The 18,377-nt window shown below is 42.8% G+C and overlaps 1 protein-coding gene across 1 annotated transcript in view; it reads right to left on the minus strand.

The window, feature by feature from the left end:
* LOC132994457 (zeta-sarcoglycan) overlaps positions 1-18,377 on the minus strand; it is a 390,284-nt gene that overhangs the window by 45,017 nt on the left and 326,890 nt on the right. The window contains exons 5-6 of the mRNA XM_061064818.1: positions 10,734-10,856; positions 6,973-7,045 (exon numbers count right to left, since the gene is read on the minus strand). Coding sequence (XP_060920801.1) covers positions 6,973-7,045; positions 10,734-10,856 — 196 coding nt within the window. The remainder of the gene's footprint in view (positions 1-6,972; positions 7,046-10,733; positions 10,857-18,377) is intronic.

Consider the following 18,377-nt stretch of genomic DNA (forward strand, 5'->3'; position numbering starts at 1 on the left):
TTAATTAATGTAAAGATTACATTCTAACTTTTTATAAAGTTCCATCACTGCAGCCCAGCCGGGACTTAAAACGGGGAGTTATCTTCTGAGACAATCTGTCTCCTGTTCGGCTGCTCCTACATCCAGTAAACACCGTCGCTGCATTTGGGAACATTTTTTTTTTGTTGTCTACCTAAAAGGTGCATCCACACTTTAGTGGGTTTTGTAGTCAGAGTGCTGCCTCAGCCTCATGTTTCTCCTGATAATGAAAAGCAGTTTTGTTATCACGCAGACGCTCTGCTTCTATCGGTAAACAGTTTCCACGACAACCCCTTAAAAATCAACAAACTCCCAGCTTGTGTGCTCACCAAACTAACTTTCCCACAGCTATCTCCTCCATTTTTAGTTTTTATGTTGTTGTCAGCTGTCGACGTTTTGTCAACCCCGGCTTCTTCTTTTCATGTGATTTAGTCATGAATGCCTCCCCGAGACGGTGAATTCAGCGTCTTTTAAATAAAAAGTGCCAAGCACAGCATTTTATTCTCTGTCTGTCTCCTGGCCTCACTCTGCACACTTTGAAGTGCACGAGCGGTTTGCATGAAAAGCAGAGAAAAAGAGTGTGAATAGACTCACAGTGGCCATCACACCTGAAGCTCTGAGCAAACGCGGCGTAACTTTCCTGGAGTGTTCTCTGGAAAGCCGTCTGCATTGCGTTCCTATTCCTGCGATGCTAGCATAGCTTTTAGCACAGAGTGATGTGCATTGATGTCTTCAAGACAACGGTGTCATTGATCATTATGAAGCACAGACCCCACAGCCTGCGACCTGTTTGTAGAGAGTTAACTTGATCTTTACGTTTTCTTGACGGGAATTTGTTCACCTATATTTCTTCATGTGAAGAGTGTACCCTCTCTCTGTCTTTCCCTCCCTCCCTCTCTGATGTTAAACCGTACGATACATCATTAGCTTTAAATGGACTTCAATCCGCTCATTACATGTCTCATTTACCTTCACTGCATAATGCCCTGGTTTTCATAACGAGACAGAAAAATGTGCATGCAGATAGAGTGAGAAAGATGGAATGCACATGTGGTGATGATCAGGGATGGATGAGAGCTAAAGAGAGGAGAAAAAAAATGGTGTGAGAATCAGAGATTTAGTCAACAAGAGAGAGTTAGGAGGCAGAAAGATGAGGACAAAGATATCACGAGGAAAAGAGAGATAGAGAGATACGACGCTCCGAGCAAAGAGGGATTAAACTCTTTGGTGAATTTGAAAAAGAAAAGGAGAGCTGCCTCTGAGTCTTCATGCTGATACTATCTTTTAAATGGAGGTATAAAATATATCTCCTCATACCTTTGTTTGAGTTGATCCTTGACTCTGACAGGCTGTCAATGAACTCCTTGCATCAGGGCACCTCCGAAGTAGTTCCAGAAAAGTCTGCCTTCTTAATGAGGCTGCCTCTAAGGATTTGTTCCATTTACCCCTCTGAGTTGGGAATGATGTCACACCCCAGTTAACCACATTTCAGTTACTAGTTGGCAACAAGTCGGACAACCAACATGGTACTCCAAGAGTACCTTTGCTATGTTAGCTATTACCCTGGCGATAGCAACACGCTGCACGGAAATTACAGGACAACATGTCCACAGATAGAACTTGCATTCTAACAAGACAACCAAGTCTGTTTATGTTGGCTAGAGTCAGATTTCTGTACCAGGCCATAACACAAGAGCCCGACTGATTAATCAGCCTGCCGATATTAGCTTATCCAGTGACGGTATAGGTATCGGCTAATTTTATGGTAGATATTCACCGATATTACTTGATTTATTCACCAGTCAAATAACATTTAATTTGAGTTTCATTGTGTTACACTCACATTCCCTTTGACCAGCAGAGGGCGCTACATGGATTACAACAAGAATCATCACTCTCCAGAGAGTCAAGAGGTGATGCACGTACATGCTCAGTTACTTTCCAGTTGAGTGGCCATCTTGTCTTCATTGAATATCTTTTCTACAATTGTTTGTTAACTGAGGGATTGACACAATAAAAATGTTTATCTATATCTATCTATCTATCTCTACAGATTTTATAGATTTGATATATCAGTATTGGAATAGTTTTTGCCTTAAAATCGATATTGGTATTGGACCCAAAAATCCCATATTGGTCGGGCAGTGGTATATATGCCACAGTATCCTGTTTTCGAGTTTTCCACGTAGCAAAATTGAGATAAGGCTTATCTTGGTTTCTGGAAACAGGAAGATATTGGCTGATATATCGGTATTTGATTCTTTTCTCTCCTTAAAGAGGACATATTATACGCCTTCTCCACCTTTTCAAACAGTCCCCTGTGGTCTAAATGAAACATCTGTGCTGTGTTTTGGTCAGAATATAACATAAATCAAGCACCAGAGGAGGTTTGTGACCCTGTATAAACCAGCTCTGTGTCTCTTTAAATGCAATGAGCCCCCCCTGAGTTTTCCCCGTAGACATCACTCCATGGCTAGCGAGAATAAAAATGGCGGCCCTGCACAAAAGTTTTGTTCTAGGCTGGGGGTGGAGTCCATGGATGGAGATACCAGGGGAGGGGAGGGGATATTTTTTTACCAGAATCCCACTGTGATGTCACAAGTTTAGCAAATTTGAAACAGAGCATTTTTCTCTGTGTTGTAAGACTTATGCAGACCACAAACAAAGGACTGGATGGGTTTATTTCACATTTTGTGGGTCAGTAGAAGAAGAAGAAGAAGAATTTATACTTTATTGATCCCGCGAGGGGAAATTCGTTTTTACACTCTGTCTAGTAAACATGCTACACAAACATGAACTGAAATACACACACATGCACAAACAGGATCCTGTGGACATGCACTAATGGAGAGGTCTCAGAGTGAGGGGGCTGCCCTACGGCGGGCGCTCCTGAGCTTGTGGGGGGGGGGGGTTAGGTGCCTTGCTCAAGGGCACCTCGGCAGTGCTCAGGAAGTGGCCTGGCACCTCTCCAGCTACCAGACCAATTTCCGGACTTGGTCCGTGCCGGGACTTGAACCGGCAACCTTCCGATTCCCAACCCAAGTCCCTACAGACTGAGCTACTGCCGCCCGGACTGAGCTACTGCCGCCCGTAGTAGACACTCAGGTTACCCAAATATATGTTCAAAACACTGTACAAGTGGACATTTCATAATATGTCCCCTTTAATATCGATATCGGCCCCAAAAATATGTGATCAGTTGGGATACAGTCTTCCATTTTCAAGAATTTATGGACTCTTTGGAGGAGGATGGTTCTCCCCTCCATGACCCTGATATTGGACACCTCATCGTGCGTTATTCCTTACATATTGAACACACCTTTAGTGAAAACTTGGGTGAAAAAAATCATCATGGCAATAACTTCTTCTGTTTGTCTCTTTTACCAGCTAATGAATACTGACTGAAGACGGAGGGGTGGACATATTTGACACATGCACTGGCGTCAAAAGTCTTATGATTCTGTGGCCTCATGTGAAGGAGTTGTCGAGTGTGATGTGTGTGAAGGTTTCACTATATAATGCTTCTTGGTGTACTCAGACTTCAGCACTGAGAACACAGCGTGTGAGGCGGTAACAGGGTTTCACTTAATGCCTGCATTGATTTTACCGTGCTTTCTGATCCATCTGTTCTTTGTGTCTGAATGTTTGTGCACTTTAGCACTTGATGTCAACACATTTTGTTTGCATTTATTCCATATTATGTGTTTGTGCTTATGGATCCGTGCTGTTTCTGTAGATGCATTCAGTGAGAATGCGTGGCACAAGGTCACCTCCTGCTAAACAGACTCATTAAGAGCTTCTAGCTGCATTCATTTGTGAGTGTCAATCAATAGAGGTGTGAATGATGTGGAATCTGTCATACCTCCTTGTCGGCTCCTTGAATGGATTGGCTGCGTTGAATCGTAGCAGTCACTGGAGCTCTTCCCGTTCTCTGTCTTACCCGAGGCCTTCACTGCAGGTTTCATCGCTCTGCTTATCTGCACTGACCCGTCCTCTGACCCAATGTTCTCACTCCTCCTCCTCCTTTCTCTACACCCTCCCTATCACTTCTCAGTTTCCTTCAACTAATGTAGCTTCTTCTAGTCCTGCCAACCCCTTCGATCGCACCCACCCTCCTCTCCTTTGATCCCTCAGCGTGTAAGAGGTCTCATTTCCTCTGCTGCCCATGAAGCTTTGCTTTTAGTCTTTTTTTTTTGCAATTTCAATTTCTCTCTGTTTCTGGATCTGTTTTATGTCTGATTCTTTTTTCTGTCCTCTTCAAAGCTTATTGCTTATTATACAGTGCAAAGAGAAAGAGGGAATATTGGGGACAGAGAAAGAATAAAGACATTTGACAAAGACCTGGTGGAGTTTAAACCCCGGACTTGGCAATCGAATCAAGGATCGCCGAGCACCTGGGGATGCCCTTAGATTCACTTTCCTTCATGGTGCAGGATCTACCCAAGCAGTTTGTGTGCTCCTAGAGGGGAAAAGTTTATTTTCTCTCTCCGTGATCTTGTGCTATCTGTCTGTCATACATGAAAGAATGCAGTTGGTTCAGATGAGCATGACCATTAAACGTTCTCTTCTAGGCTGTAATAAATAATGCTCAACTCCCTTAAAGGTCACATGTTCTTCTCCTCTTTAATCGGTGTAAATAAGTCTCAGACCTCTCCAAAACATGTGTGTGAAGTTTCTTGTTCTAAATCCACTCTGATCCTGTATTTGATCATGAACTATAAACCCCTCCATTTCAGCCCTGCTCAGAACAGGCTGTTTCTGTGTCTGACCACGCCCCCTCTCTGGAAGGGCTTGGGTGTACTCGGTCTTTTTCACTCCATGTCCTATTGTTTACGGTGAGAAGGCAGACTCAGAGGGCAGAACAAACTAGCTGTGGGAGTGCCACCCACCTGGGGGAGCAGTTACTGCCCTTTGTGATGTCATGAAGGAAAAATCTCCAAATGGCCTGTTTGAGCACACATTTTCTGAAAAGTGGAGCAGGTAAAAGATGAAGAGGATGGACTTTTCTCATCATTGGGGGGTTTGTAGACAGACTAGAGACACATATTAGTGTTAGGGGAACATGGTGAAGTGGATTTTCCATGATATGTGACCTTGTTGTAACCTTCCATCTACCAAAACTTCCTTAAAGTATTTCAAAATAAAACCACGATCTGTGTGAAAACAAGAAGTAAAGTACCCTGAACTTAAAACAGTAAAAACAGCTGCTGTCTCTTCAGTCATTGTTTTCCAAAGCAAAATAGTTTTTTGAAACTTTTAGAAAAAGTAACTAGTTCTTTAGTTTGATCCAATTTTGTAAATTTCACGATGGCAACTTGTCTCACAAAAAGGAAACTCTGGCTATTTCCTCAAGTCGTGATGGATTTTATATTTTGTCTGTATCGAATTATATGCAGCTGCTGCGTCTCAATCTCACTGCAGGAGCTGGTTGGATTTAATCTATTCTTCTCTACACTTACCTCCATCCCCTCCTCCTGAACTTTCCCTCTGTCACCCTCCTCTGCCCACCGCCTTCTTTTTTATCTGTTTGATTGTCCTCTTCATCACCCCAACCCCAACCCTGCCATCCCCCCCTTTAATCAAGTCAATTGTGTCTCTTCTCTACTTCACACAGAATCACAGTTTCTATAATACTTTATCACCTCCTCTTCTTCTTCTTCTTCTGTTTCTCTCTTTCTTGCCTCTATCTCTCTTCTTGCTGTGTTTGTGTTTTCTTCTTCACTTCAGCTAACCACCGTGTTATAAAACATGTATCAGACTGGGGGATCAATAATAAAGGAGCTTTATGAGAGCATGAAAAATACCCAAAACACATTTCAAGTGAGGAAATACACACTATGAATGAACCCAATGAACCAGATTAAACCTCTGCCTCTGTTCTTGAAGTTCATCAAAAACTTCAGAGTAACAGCTTCTAAGGTATGGAAATATATAAAGAACAGAGTGCACTACATGTGTTGGTGCATGTATCAGATGGCAGAGGCCACTTGGTAAGAGTCTGACCCTTGCACATTGCATACTGACAGGCTTTTGTCTTCTGTGTCAGGCCTGTCAGGCTGCCAATCACCATCACACCTCTTTCTGCTGCGGGCTCAACAGTGGTGTGTGAGTGCACACTGAAAAAGAGCTGGCTCAAAGTTCAGTTCATATAAGATGAAAATGAACTGGTTCATGTTCATGAAGTCCTCTTTTTTAATAGCGTCTCGAGATAGCACTTGTTATGAATTGGGGCTATACAAATAATGACTGATTGATTGATCGATCATGGCCACCGATGAATCAGCGGGAGCAGCTTGGGGTTAAGTGTCTTGCAAAGGGACAAATCTAACATGTGGCAGCAGGAGCTGGGGATTGAACCCCCACTGAGCTGCAGCCGCCCCACATGTAAGTGACTGGATGATTAATGTTAGACACTTCTGTCTTTGCTGTTTAAAGGAAACAAAAACAATCACAATGAAAAATATCATGATAAGCCGTGTCGAATGCATATCAGGTGTCACATTTCCAACTTGGGGCTCACACAGCTCAGCAGCTCTCAGTACCTCAGAACATGAGCGGACGTTCACTGTCTCCATAAACCACACACGTGTCCTAATTCATGAGTTGCGAACTGAACCATTCAGTCCCTGTTCACCATAACACCCTTATTCAGAGTGTCCAGACACCACACTGAGGCTGATTATATGTCATGAGCTCACTGCGCCACAGGACCAGCTGCAGTCTGCTTACTCAGCAGATTCAACTTTACAGATCAACACATTTCCCCTGAAATTGTTATCGCTGAAGTTACAGTCTTAGTAATTATTCAAGAGTACACACTTCATGCATATTCTAACACAACTTAATTACAATAACAACAAGGGACGACTTGAATTGTAAATGCTGCACACTGCTTGTTATACACGCACGTCCGTCTCTCTCACACACACACACAGACTCATTTACAGTACTTACTTTAGGTCCTGGAACGGTTCTGCCCGTACATGTGACGTCTCTACAGAATGGCTGAACACCACGCCTTCGTTCCCTGAGGAGAGATGGAGACAGGATGAAAGGAAGAACAAGAAAAGACATCTTTTTGTATTAAAGCATGCACGATGTTGCATCATGCGTCTGTTCTTGGAGCTGAGGCAGACACTTAAAATGCAAGAGACGGGGCTCAGATCTTCTGTGTGTTAAATCGTGTGTACAACAATATTTCCAATAGACAAACATACTTTTTACAGATTATACCAATGTGGAGTAAAGCAGGAGGATGTTCAACAGCATTTCAGACGTAAATGTCACCCAAGAGAGATTACATTCCCCCGTACACACAGTTTTACTGATGCAAAATAGTTGCACTGCAGAACATCATTTTCCCTTTTGGCCGGGGCATGATGCAGTGTTTAACCCCCCCGTGTGCAGCAGCCACCTCCGCTTTAGCCTGCAGCCCTGAACAGATGCTTGAGGGGAGCGCCGGTCATGACTCCCGCTGAGGCTGAAGACGCATGCTGGAAACTCAGCAAGGCTACACATTTTAATTCTTCACAAGAAAACTAAGCTTGTTGGCAAAGAGTCAGATTTGAAAAACAATGAGATTTCAACTGTTGCTTGACATTCGAGGCAGCGTATTTGCAAAGTTTATTTCGAGGAGATTCAAGGAGGACAGTGCAGGTGTGCATCCTAAAGATGCTAAACTTGAAGAGTTCTATTTCTTGCATTGCTCAGATGAAATCCTGCTTCAGTTGTTTGTTCCAAGGTCCAATAAACAATGAGAAAGTGATAAAAAACAGAAGAAGAAAAAAAAACTCTCCTAGTTCAATATTTGTTAGAATGATGTATCTCACTTTTTCAAAACATCTTATATTCCATCTTCTGACTTTGTTTCTTTTAGTTTATACCTCAAAATATTGACAGCAGTCTGAGACACTGACCTTGGTACTCTGCTTCTTATCAGAAATCTTAGTTTGTATCTGTTTTCTAATGGACTCCTGAGTTTGTCAATGATGATTATGTTTATTTACACATCATGGCCTTTTGGTTGGCCCCCATTGACTAAGAGGGACTACGCGTCCCTACCTTCTGTGGCTGTACCAAACTGATGCTAAAGTATCACTTGCTTCTTGCACCGGTGACGTCATTCAGAGCAAGAGTCTGAGCAGAAGGGGATGATGCTGGGTTTCAATATTAAAGGTGACATATTCTCCTCCTCTTCAACCAGTTTAAATAAGTCTCAGAGCTCCACAAAACATGTGTGTGAAGTTTCTTGTTCTAAATCCACTCTGATCCTGTATTTGATCATGAACTATAAACCCCTCTATTTCAGCCCTGCTCAGAACAGGCTGTTTCTGTGTCTGTACCTTTAAATATGTAAATGAGCTGTGTCTGACCACGCCCCCTCTCTGGAAGGGCTCGGGTGTCTCAGTCTTTCTCGCTCCATGTCCTATTGTTTACGGTGAGAAGGCAGACTCAGAGGGCAGAACAAACACCTAGCTGTGGGAGTGTCACCCACCTGGGGGAGGGGTTACTGCCCTTTGTGATGTCATGAAGGGAAATTCTCCAAACGGCCTGTTTGAGCATTCATTTTCTGAAAAGTAGAGCAGGCAAAAGACGGAGAGGATGGACTTTTCTCATCATTGGGGGGGTTTGTAGACAGACTAGAGACACATGTTAGAGTTAGAGAAACATGGTGAAGAGTATTTAGCAGAATATGTGACCTTTAATGCCCCTACACATTAACAGACACATTTAACTGAGGGTCACTCGCAGTTGACTGTGGAACAGCTTTTTGTGTCGATTTGAAGCAGATTCTAACAGATATGGAAAGTTCAATCACATCTGCATTAGGGCATTTGGTTATCTCAAGAAAGTCACAGTTACTCCCATCGTTACCTGCGCTTCATTGCATTTCTTTACTTTGACATTTAGAACATTTGGCAGAAATCACATCGCGACAACAACACCCGCCGTGGGCCTTCAAGATGCTTTTGTTTAAATTAACAGGTGGATTCCAACAGTTCTAAGTGAGCTGCTAGGTGCCAGCTGAGGCGACCAGCAGGGACCCCAGGCGTGTCCAGAGTCTCCACCGGCCTGCCTTTGTCGCGGCGCCCAACACCGCCCCTGTTATCACACCTGCTATCAACATAGTATTTATTTTCATACGTGCAGATCAAGCTTGAGCCCACTTGTATCACACACTAGCAGCCTTGGCAACGGCCTCCATCAGCTTACTCTCATAAAGAGAAAAGGGAGATCTTCCACTGAAGCTCGACGGTCTCTGCTGTGCACCTCTCAGTGCTGTGGAGGGCAACAGAATCAATCTCGCTACAAATCTTAAAAATAAACATTAGCATAGCATGACTCCACTGGACCTCGGCGCATGAGCTGAGTGGATGAGTTTATATTTGCATTCCCTCCACCCTTCAGTCACTCGTCTCTCTCGCCTCCATCACGCAGTAAATGACAGCGGCGTTCCTTCAGAGTGCCTCTAATGGACATGTCTCCTCAATTATCCAGACCTGAGAGTGTGTGTGTGTGTTTGTATGTGTTAGTGTGTGTATAGTTCACCTTGAAAGTTGGAAATGTGTGTCTGATAACTAACACACACACACATTCTTACACATACTTCCTCTTGATTTTATCACTTTAATTTATTTATGAAAGAATGATTCAATAACAAAGAGACAAAACAGATATTAAAGTCAATAAAAGCACTTTATTCTTCTTCTCTTTTTTTCTATATGTAGGTATTTTACCGACTAAATCTCTGAAGGGAACAGACTCGTCCATTGATATGAAGCACGTTGTCGTCGACAACACACCTGTCTATCAGTCTTTAGTCTGGCTTACAGATCGTTGAGCAGGTAGTGATTTAAATCAAGCCGGCTGTTCTTAAGGAGTGTCTCCTTCTTGGTATGCAGAGCTAACATGAGCTGCACCTGTGTCTCAGGTGTCTGCAGCACGGCGCTCTCTGACAGTTAGTTCAGTAGAAGGCCGTTGTTAGCGTTACGTCGCACACTGAATTGATGTCATTACACCTTTATCTGGTGTTGTTAACGGCTGTTTCACATAATAATGTAAAGTAATGAGTGCTTGTAAATGTCAGGAATTGTAACGGCGTTATTGAATTTGGAAAATAACAAGTACTAGTTACCGTGAATAGCAGCAGCGGTAGGCTAACACATTATTTAGTAACATGTTTGGACTAATGTAATAAAATGCTTCTTCATATTTTCATATTTATTTCTGTCGTTTTGTTATATCAGTGTCTCTAGTTGAACTAATTTAATTTCCAGAAATGTTGATTTATATTTCTAAGATAACTAGTAAAATAAAAGCAAGTTATAAACAGTAAATACTGTATGTTTTACCTACCTTTAAAGATTAAGGCACTGGCCCTTTAAGAGAGGTTCAGTGAAGAAGACACTGAGGTGTGTAGGCTGTAAAAAGAACCTTGTGTTGCGCTGTGGGCCTTTCTTTAATAAAAGTTGCTTAAAGTGAAGATGGACGAGTTCTGACCGGTTCCTTTTAAAGGGTGCAACACTAACACTGCTCATAATTAACTGAATAACATCATCATAGGAATGATTTTTCTCAGCTCCTCCGATAACTCCCAACACCTCTGTGTGCATAACTTTATAATGTATGCACAGCAGGACAAGTGCTTGAAAGTCCACAAAAAAAAAATCAAGTCATAATACAGAAAGTGTGGTACTCTTGGTTCATGTCCCTACCTGTGACTCTTAGTTTCTCGGTGCCGATGCTGATCTCCTCTTCATCTGCTGAGAACAGAACCCTCTCTCCGTCTGTACTTCTCACCTCGAACCTCTGACACTGGGCCTCCACCATTTCTGAACCTGACACAGTCAGAGAGGGAGAGAGAGAGGGAGAGAGAGAGAGAGGGAGGAGAATCGGGTTAAGAAGAACTTTCTGAAAGGCATTGTCTGGTGCATTTTCTCCTTGCAGAACCATGGGTGCATGAAGGTTTGGGTGCAGGATCTGGACTCTTTAACTCTGTTCTTTATGTCACAACAACAGCACAGGTAGAAATATCAGGGCCATTGTGATCTGAAGTCGGTGGGAAAATATGAAAAAACTTAAAACATTTTGTCTGTGAAACAATGCCTCACTAAGTCTGGATAATCCACAGAACAAGCTGTGCTCCAACAACTCCTTACAGTGTAGAGACAGTCAGTTTGAAAAGTGATGACAGTGTGCTCTGTGGATTATCTAAAGTCAAAGGATGAACGTTTCTGCAGAGAAGTGTTGCTAAGTAAGTAGAGTCAGTATTAAGCGAGGTATTAAATGTTTTTTTCTTGTGCTTTATGAAACACACTGAATTCCATGCGGCTAGATTTCACTGTGTTTGAAGCATAAACATGTCAGAAGGGAGAGCTAAAAAGAAAGCACACTAAACGATCTGCAGGGAAATCAGAGGTGATCTAAACTGATTGAAACATTGTTGGGAGAATACACTTCAAAAGCTTAGAATGCAGCTTTTAGAGCATGTTTTCAGATTACAGAGGAGGTTTGGACACACCTCCTTCATCCTTCAGCTCTCCCCACCCCTCCTGTGTCCAGACCCCCCCCCTCCCCTCGAGTCCTGGCTCACCAGTAAAAGTGTCTGTGGTACAGAGAGCAGCAGACAAGTGCTGATAAACATCTGAAAACAAGATTCTGTGATCAATTTTGATGGATGATATGCATTATCCAAAATGATTCGGTTGTTATCTGTTTGGGGTTTTTTTTGGCCAAAGAATGTATTTTCTTTGATTGGAAAGACTCTAAGTCGGCCTTCTGCGTCCCTGAATAGGCGTGGCCGTCTCTCTTCCCCCAGGGCTAACAATTGGAGAGGGAGTGGTTCACTTGAAAAACCATGTATGACACATGCTTGAGCCTCTGAGTGAAACATAAACAAGCTGAAGGAAGCGCAGAATTCTTCAAAATTAGCTAAATTTACGTAGAGAAAACGCACCGTCTGCTGCAATGTAGAGCCTGACTGAACTCCTGCTGGTTCCTCAAGAGAGTTGCCGGGCTGACCAACATCTCCTGTATCTACTTTACTTATTATTGATAAGAACCTTGTACAACACCGCTTAAAAAAATAGGCTACACAACTTTCTCTTATGAGTTACATTTCCTTAGAAGCAGAGTTTAAATTATTCAACGCATAGTTAAGTGTACAGGGAGATGCATCGCTTCAGTAACCTGCAGGAAAAACTGTGCAAGTGCTGCATAACGTCAGAAAACAGAGTGTCTGAACTGACGTAAATCTTTACCCATTCTCTCTCTCTCTCTCAAAACATTAAGCAACAAAAATAAACCAAAAGCACATGAGTGGAAAACAGGATTTCACTTTTGGCCAACATGTCAAACGTTGCCTTCTTAGCAGCACATAGAGATGAGGGACCATCCCACGGGGGCCGTTTTTCATGATGGCTAACTGCAGTAAGCAACACATGACGACATGCTTAAAACATTTTAGGCCACTTTTAATCATGCTGCGCAATGAGAAGCATTACTCCATTTTGTTTTACTAAAATGTCTGTGATGTCTGGGTTAGATGCTGTGGGAACACAACAAGCCGTCAGCGACCTCTGCATTCGTCATGCACGTAGTGAAGCTGCTTCAGCATCTTTTCGATTATTATATTAAATATCATGTAGCAGTGATATGAAGGCAAAAAAACTCTTATTATAGTGCAGGACTCTTCTCAGTCATCCTTTCACATCATGCCCTGCCTCCTGAGACTTCCTCCCTCCCACCCCCCCAACTGTGATTTGCATATGTTACCCAGAACTTCCACCAGAAACGTGCATTCCCAGAGCTGCAATTCCCACAGTAATTATAGAATCAATGATGACAGCGTGAGATACTATGATGCATGTGGTATGAAACCTTATAAAACCCTTATAAACACATCAACAATAACACATACGGGCATTGTTCTCCACAGTCAAAACAGAGTGTTTTATTCTGAAAATAAACCAGATGTTTTAATGTTGTTTCAGGGTCTGACTTCCTGTCCCACTTGATCTGCTCTGTGGTAAATATCTTGTGGATCTGCTGCAGAGGACTGACGGAGCTGAGACGCAGTGGAGCCAGTGGAAGCACACACATTGAATAAAGTAAGAACCAGCTCTGCTGCCGTGACTGAGCAGAGACAGACAGAGCACGCATCTGGTGAAATTTAGCAGTTCATAGCCAATTCAGGAAGATTTTAGGACTAGCTTGTCCTGACATTTTCTAGAAATCTTCAGCAGTGCAGTACATGTGCAGTTATTGGTTACCTGCTGCAACAGACGAAACACTGACATGGTACCAACATAGATTGACCAGTAGATCAGCTGCTGTTTTCTGTCTAAGAAAAGGTTGGAAGTGAAGTCTGAAGAGTTGATGTATCTAAATTGTCTCTATTGGTCAAGGTGGCGATCCCTTTTGTTCATTTTGTTCATCCATGTTTTCATTTATTCTCTAATCGTGACAGTGATTTGCTGCTGCTCAAACTCTGCTGAGCCAACAGAAAAACCCTCCCTCTGCCTCTTCACTTCCTTCACTGTCTCGGCTCCCAGGCTATTACAAGTGTCAATTAGAAACTCAGAGTGCCTTGTCAGTAATAATCAAACTTTATTAGCAGCCATCAATCTGGGATTAGGTTCTTTTTCTCATCTCTCTCTCTCTCTCTCTCTCTCTCTCTCTCTCTCTGTGTGTGTGCTGCTGTCTTTATCCCGTCCATCTCTCCCTCCTTAAGCCTCTCACTCCTCGATGGACTGTGTGAAAAAGCAATTGAGATTTGTGTAGTGAAAGGCCACCCTTAAGCAAGGTGTGTGTGTGTGTGTGTGTGTGTGTGTGTGTGTGTGTGTGTGTGTGTGTGTGTGTGTGTGTGTGTGTGTGTTAGAAATGCTTACAGAGACTAAGGAGGTGGTGGAGGCAGCGGGTTGATAGTCAGAGCTGGTTGGAGTGAGAGGAGGGAAAATGAGGGTTTAAGTTTGAGAAAGTGAGATAAAGAGGAAGTGAAGCTGCTTTAAATTGGAGAGGTGCTGTGCTAGTTGCTGTCTCAGACATCTACCTAGTTCTCTCTCTGGTTCAGCTCTTGGCCTATAATACAGCTCATAGTGCAGGTTTCCAAAACAGCAGGTGCGGGTCAGCATATTTCACAGAATTTGTGTTTTATATTGCAGAGATTTTACTTCTTGCCTGCTCAGAAAGGTGTGAAAAAGGGTTTAGAGACACCGGGAGACAGGAAGCTGTCCTGGTGGTGACAGCTGGGACAGTCTTACACCCCCTGAAGAAATGACGCATGACGGCAAAATAATGCACATATTGTTTCAAAGTTTAGTCTTTGAAACAATAGGACAACTAGGCCCCCTCCTCCTGAGCTCATCGCCCCCAGAAGTGCACACTCACTGCAGGACATTTACTTCTGTACCTACACTGCAAGCTACCCCATACTGTTTTGATTCTCTAAATCATGAAAATCTGAATGAATCTCTTGTCAGCTTTTTTCAGACTGTAAGTGGAGCAACACTGTAGCGACATCCGACGTCAGCTGGGCTGTTATTTACTTCCTCATTCCAAGACCAGAAACCAGTTTAGCGGGTCTGGTGTACTGCAGAATAACTGGCAGTCATACTACAGACAAGTGACCGGTCTCGAGACCACTTTTTGAAGGTCTCGGAATCTAAAGCATTTTTTTCTCGGCCCTGTCTCGGTCTCAGACTGGGCGGAGACCGGTCAAGACCACCACTGATCGTCTATTTTTCCACATCATCACTGTGATTAGAAGGAAAATGCCTCTTCCTAAAAGAACAAATAACTAGATTTTTATCCCCCGGTTACAGCTGCAACCTTCCCGGTGTTATGGTCTAAGTGAGTGACACGCTGCACACAAGATGATGATTGTTCATTGATATTTATGGTCTTGGTCTTGTCTCGTTCTTGCCCTGCCTCGGTCTTCGTCTTGACTTGGTCTCAATCCCTAAATGTCTTGGTCTTGTCTCGGTTAGCTTGGTCTTGACTACAACACTAGTATCTAGTAGGCGGTTTCGAAAAACAGCCCCAAAGTTTGTTGGAGGGATTATATATCTCATCTGGTCTGGGAACGCCTTAGAGGAGGTGGGAACGTTGCTCAGGAGAGGGAAGTCTTGACCTCAGATAAGTGGAAGAAGAAGGACGGATTGTCTGTAATGCAGCAATGTAGGTCATTACTGTCACTAACTTCAGTACTTACACTAACATTACAAATCACACACGTCCCTTGTTACTGGTACTTCCTCTCAGTAGAAGATATTTGTGTTTAAAGATAACTTTTAGAAAATAACCGAGGGTGCTGGGATGTCGGGCAGATCTGTCTCTGCTGAGCAGTTTTACTTGTTGATGCAGTTTTGTGATGGGAGACTATAGATGCTTTCACTTTATTTTTATTTTATATGCTGCACAAATTCTTTTGAGTTTTTCTTCTAATTGATGTGTCAGTCAGTAATCCTCTAAACAGCAGAATCAAAGAGTCTTATTATAGCTGTAGTCAGTTGTGAAGTGTTGGTTCTCAATGTGAGCCGACAGCGACAAAACAGGGAATAGAATCAAGCTTAAAAAGGCCTCTCTGCAGCAGACCTCATCAAATTTAGACACTTTGAGATTACGTCAACGTCTCCTGTCATTGTGCACATTTTGTCCAGTAATGAAAAATCGTGTGAGCAATCTGCCTCTCCTCTGTGATTCAAGAGCTTTTAGTCAATTAATTTCCTCCTGCAAACGTCCCTCCCACTGATAACATCAAAGGAAATCTGCTGTCGCCAATAACAACAGGACCCTTCGTTAAGCAACAGACATGTTAATGGATGCACTGATTTTAATAATGTGCGATGCTTCAGTTATACAAAGCTTTTCAGAATTTTATACAGATGTAAAAATATGGTTGGGGGAGGCGACAACGGTACAATGAAGTTCTGAGTCAACTTTTCACCTAAATTTTCAATTATCTCCATTCTTGTACTTGCCGTTGAAACATCTGAATAGTGTTAAAGCAAAATACATAATTACTGTAAGTGTTCAGAGTCCCCGTTCTGTTATCAATCAGCAGATATTGTCCCTGTGTGACTTTTTGTACGACTCCACATTAAAGCATCGAGGCCATAATAAAGTTTGATGGTTTTGCTCCCCCGGACTTTCATTCAGCTCTGTAAATGAGGTCCTTTAAGCAGTGATGGGACACGATGCATAGAGACGCTGTAAAAGGAGTCGAGGGATGGCTACCATAAAGAGTGTGGCTAAGCAAAGTAAACACTGCCTGCATGGTGGAGGCAGCTTCAATGAGCTTTGTGAGTTTACCTTCTGCACCCTTCTTCTCCTTAGTCGACGGTTTTGGAGATTGGACATGACAGTGGTGAGTAACATACCTTGCATCATATGTCTTAATATCTGTTTTCTACACGTGTGTGAATGTCTTTTGTCTTCAGTAGTTTTGAACTTCCCTGGTTATGCATATTTGCATTGTGCATGAGCCTTAAGGAAAAACTCTCAAGCGACAAGCCGAGGGGGAGGGGCTTGTCACCTAGATACCAATGTTTGTTTTGGTCTCCTATAATCAGCCACAGTGGGTACTGTTATCGCTGCCTTTTACCTGTTGACCGAAGTCAGAAATGTTGTAGATTCCAACACCATCATCTCTGTGTTTACAACATCCTTTGGAGCGGCACACACCTCTATGTCCACTACACAGCTCCTACATTGCACCTTTTGTACATTTTGTATCTTTTATTTTTTACTTTTTATATTTTATATTTTAATTTTTAAATTATATTTTATATATTGTAATAGCTTCTTAAACTGTATTATTTAAGCTGTTGCTAGTTCTGTGTTATTTCCTTGTTAATTGTTTAGCACCAATACGCCAAGTCAAATTCCTTGTATGTGTACATATACTCGGCAAGAAAACCCGATTCTGATTCTGATTCTGAAAACGTTGCTGAGGAGAGGGATATCTGGGTTGACTTACTGCGCCTGCTGCCACCGCGACTCGACCTCGGATAATCAGAAGAAAAATGAATGGATGTATGATAACACTTTCTCCAAGCACCCTGTCTTGCATTTGGAAGGATTTGTCCTATGGCCATGGAGATAATTCATCTTGTTTTTGTCTTATTTAAGTCACTCTGTAGTTTTCCTGAGGTCAAAAATCCTGGCACTTTGCTGAATGCAGCATATTTAAGGTAAGAGATGAGGTGATAAAAGTGAAACTTGTGAAAGTGTCCTTGCTCTGTTTAAATGTGGATTTTATGACTGTTTTTCATATTTTTCTGGCTGCTTTTAAGGCTTGGCCGCGTCCGGCCATTGGCTCAATCACTTTTCACCTTTTATGAATTGAAGTGGAGCCTGGGATTTTAATAAGACAGAGTCTGTTGGACAGCTTTATCAGGGGACTTCAGGCAACTCTTTAGCAGAAGCATCAGCAAAATCTGCTTTCTGTGGTTTGAGCCTTAACAGTGGGCTGTATGATTCCTGCAGTGTAGTGGATAAATAAGGAGGCATCAGGAGCCGTTTAGAATTACGTCATATGGCCGTCTCACTTCCTTGTTTGAGTGCGGATGCATTAATGGTACCCGAGACCACCTCTTCAAACTGACTCGGGCACGGTACAGGAGTAAGGTACTAGTATGCTAGATTTGTGTTCACACAGATCAAATCAACCGGACTTTGGGGTCAGTCTTACTCGAATCCGGGCCCGGGTCCCGAGTGTGAAACCACCATAAGGGAATGCCCTTAAGCGTCGGTTTCCCAACCTGTGGTCTTAGGCTTTGGATAGAATGGATAAAGTCAAAAATCAGGGCGTGAGAGTCGGGAGGAGGGGTTCAGGGTACTCCGGCTTCCTCCCACAAGACATGCTCGTTAGGTTAACTGGTGACTCTAAATTGCCTGTAGGTATGAATGTGAGTGTGGCTGGTTGTCTGTCTCTACATGTCAGCCCTGTGATTGATTGGTGTACAGTCCAGGGTGTAACCCCACCTCTTGCCCAATGATAGCTGGGATTGGCTCCAGCGCCCGCTACCACAAATGGGAAAAAGCGGTAGAGATAATAGATGGATTCACTTGTAAAGTTTCATGGCCTTTCACACACAGTAACACTGCAATGGTTTGCCTTCAAAAGAAAATTGTGGGTTCATTATCCCTGCCAAGGACACTTCAAAATGAGGACAAGAGGAAGAGGGAATCAAACCATCCATATTCCAATTAGTGGCCAACACGCTCTCACTCTTAAGACATGGATGCCCGCTAAATAATGTAGAGATTATTTTGGCTCAAAGCTTCCCATTGGCTGCGCCGATGAGGATCAAATGCACATTTAGAGATAAAAGATCACAGGGGAGGCTTCTTATTTA

Source organism: Labrus mixtus, chromosome 2 (assembly GCF_963584025.1).
Source record: "Labrus mixtus chromosome 2, fLabMix1.1, whole genome shotgun sequence".
NCBI lineage: Eukaryota > Metazoa > Chordata > Actinopteri > Labriformes > Labridae > Labrus > Labrus mixtus.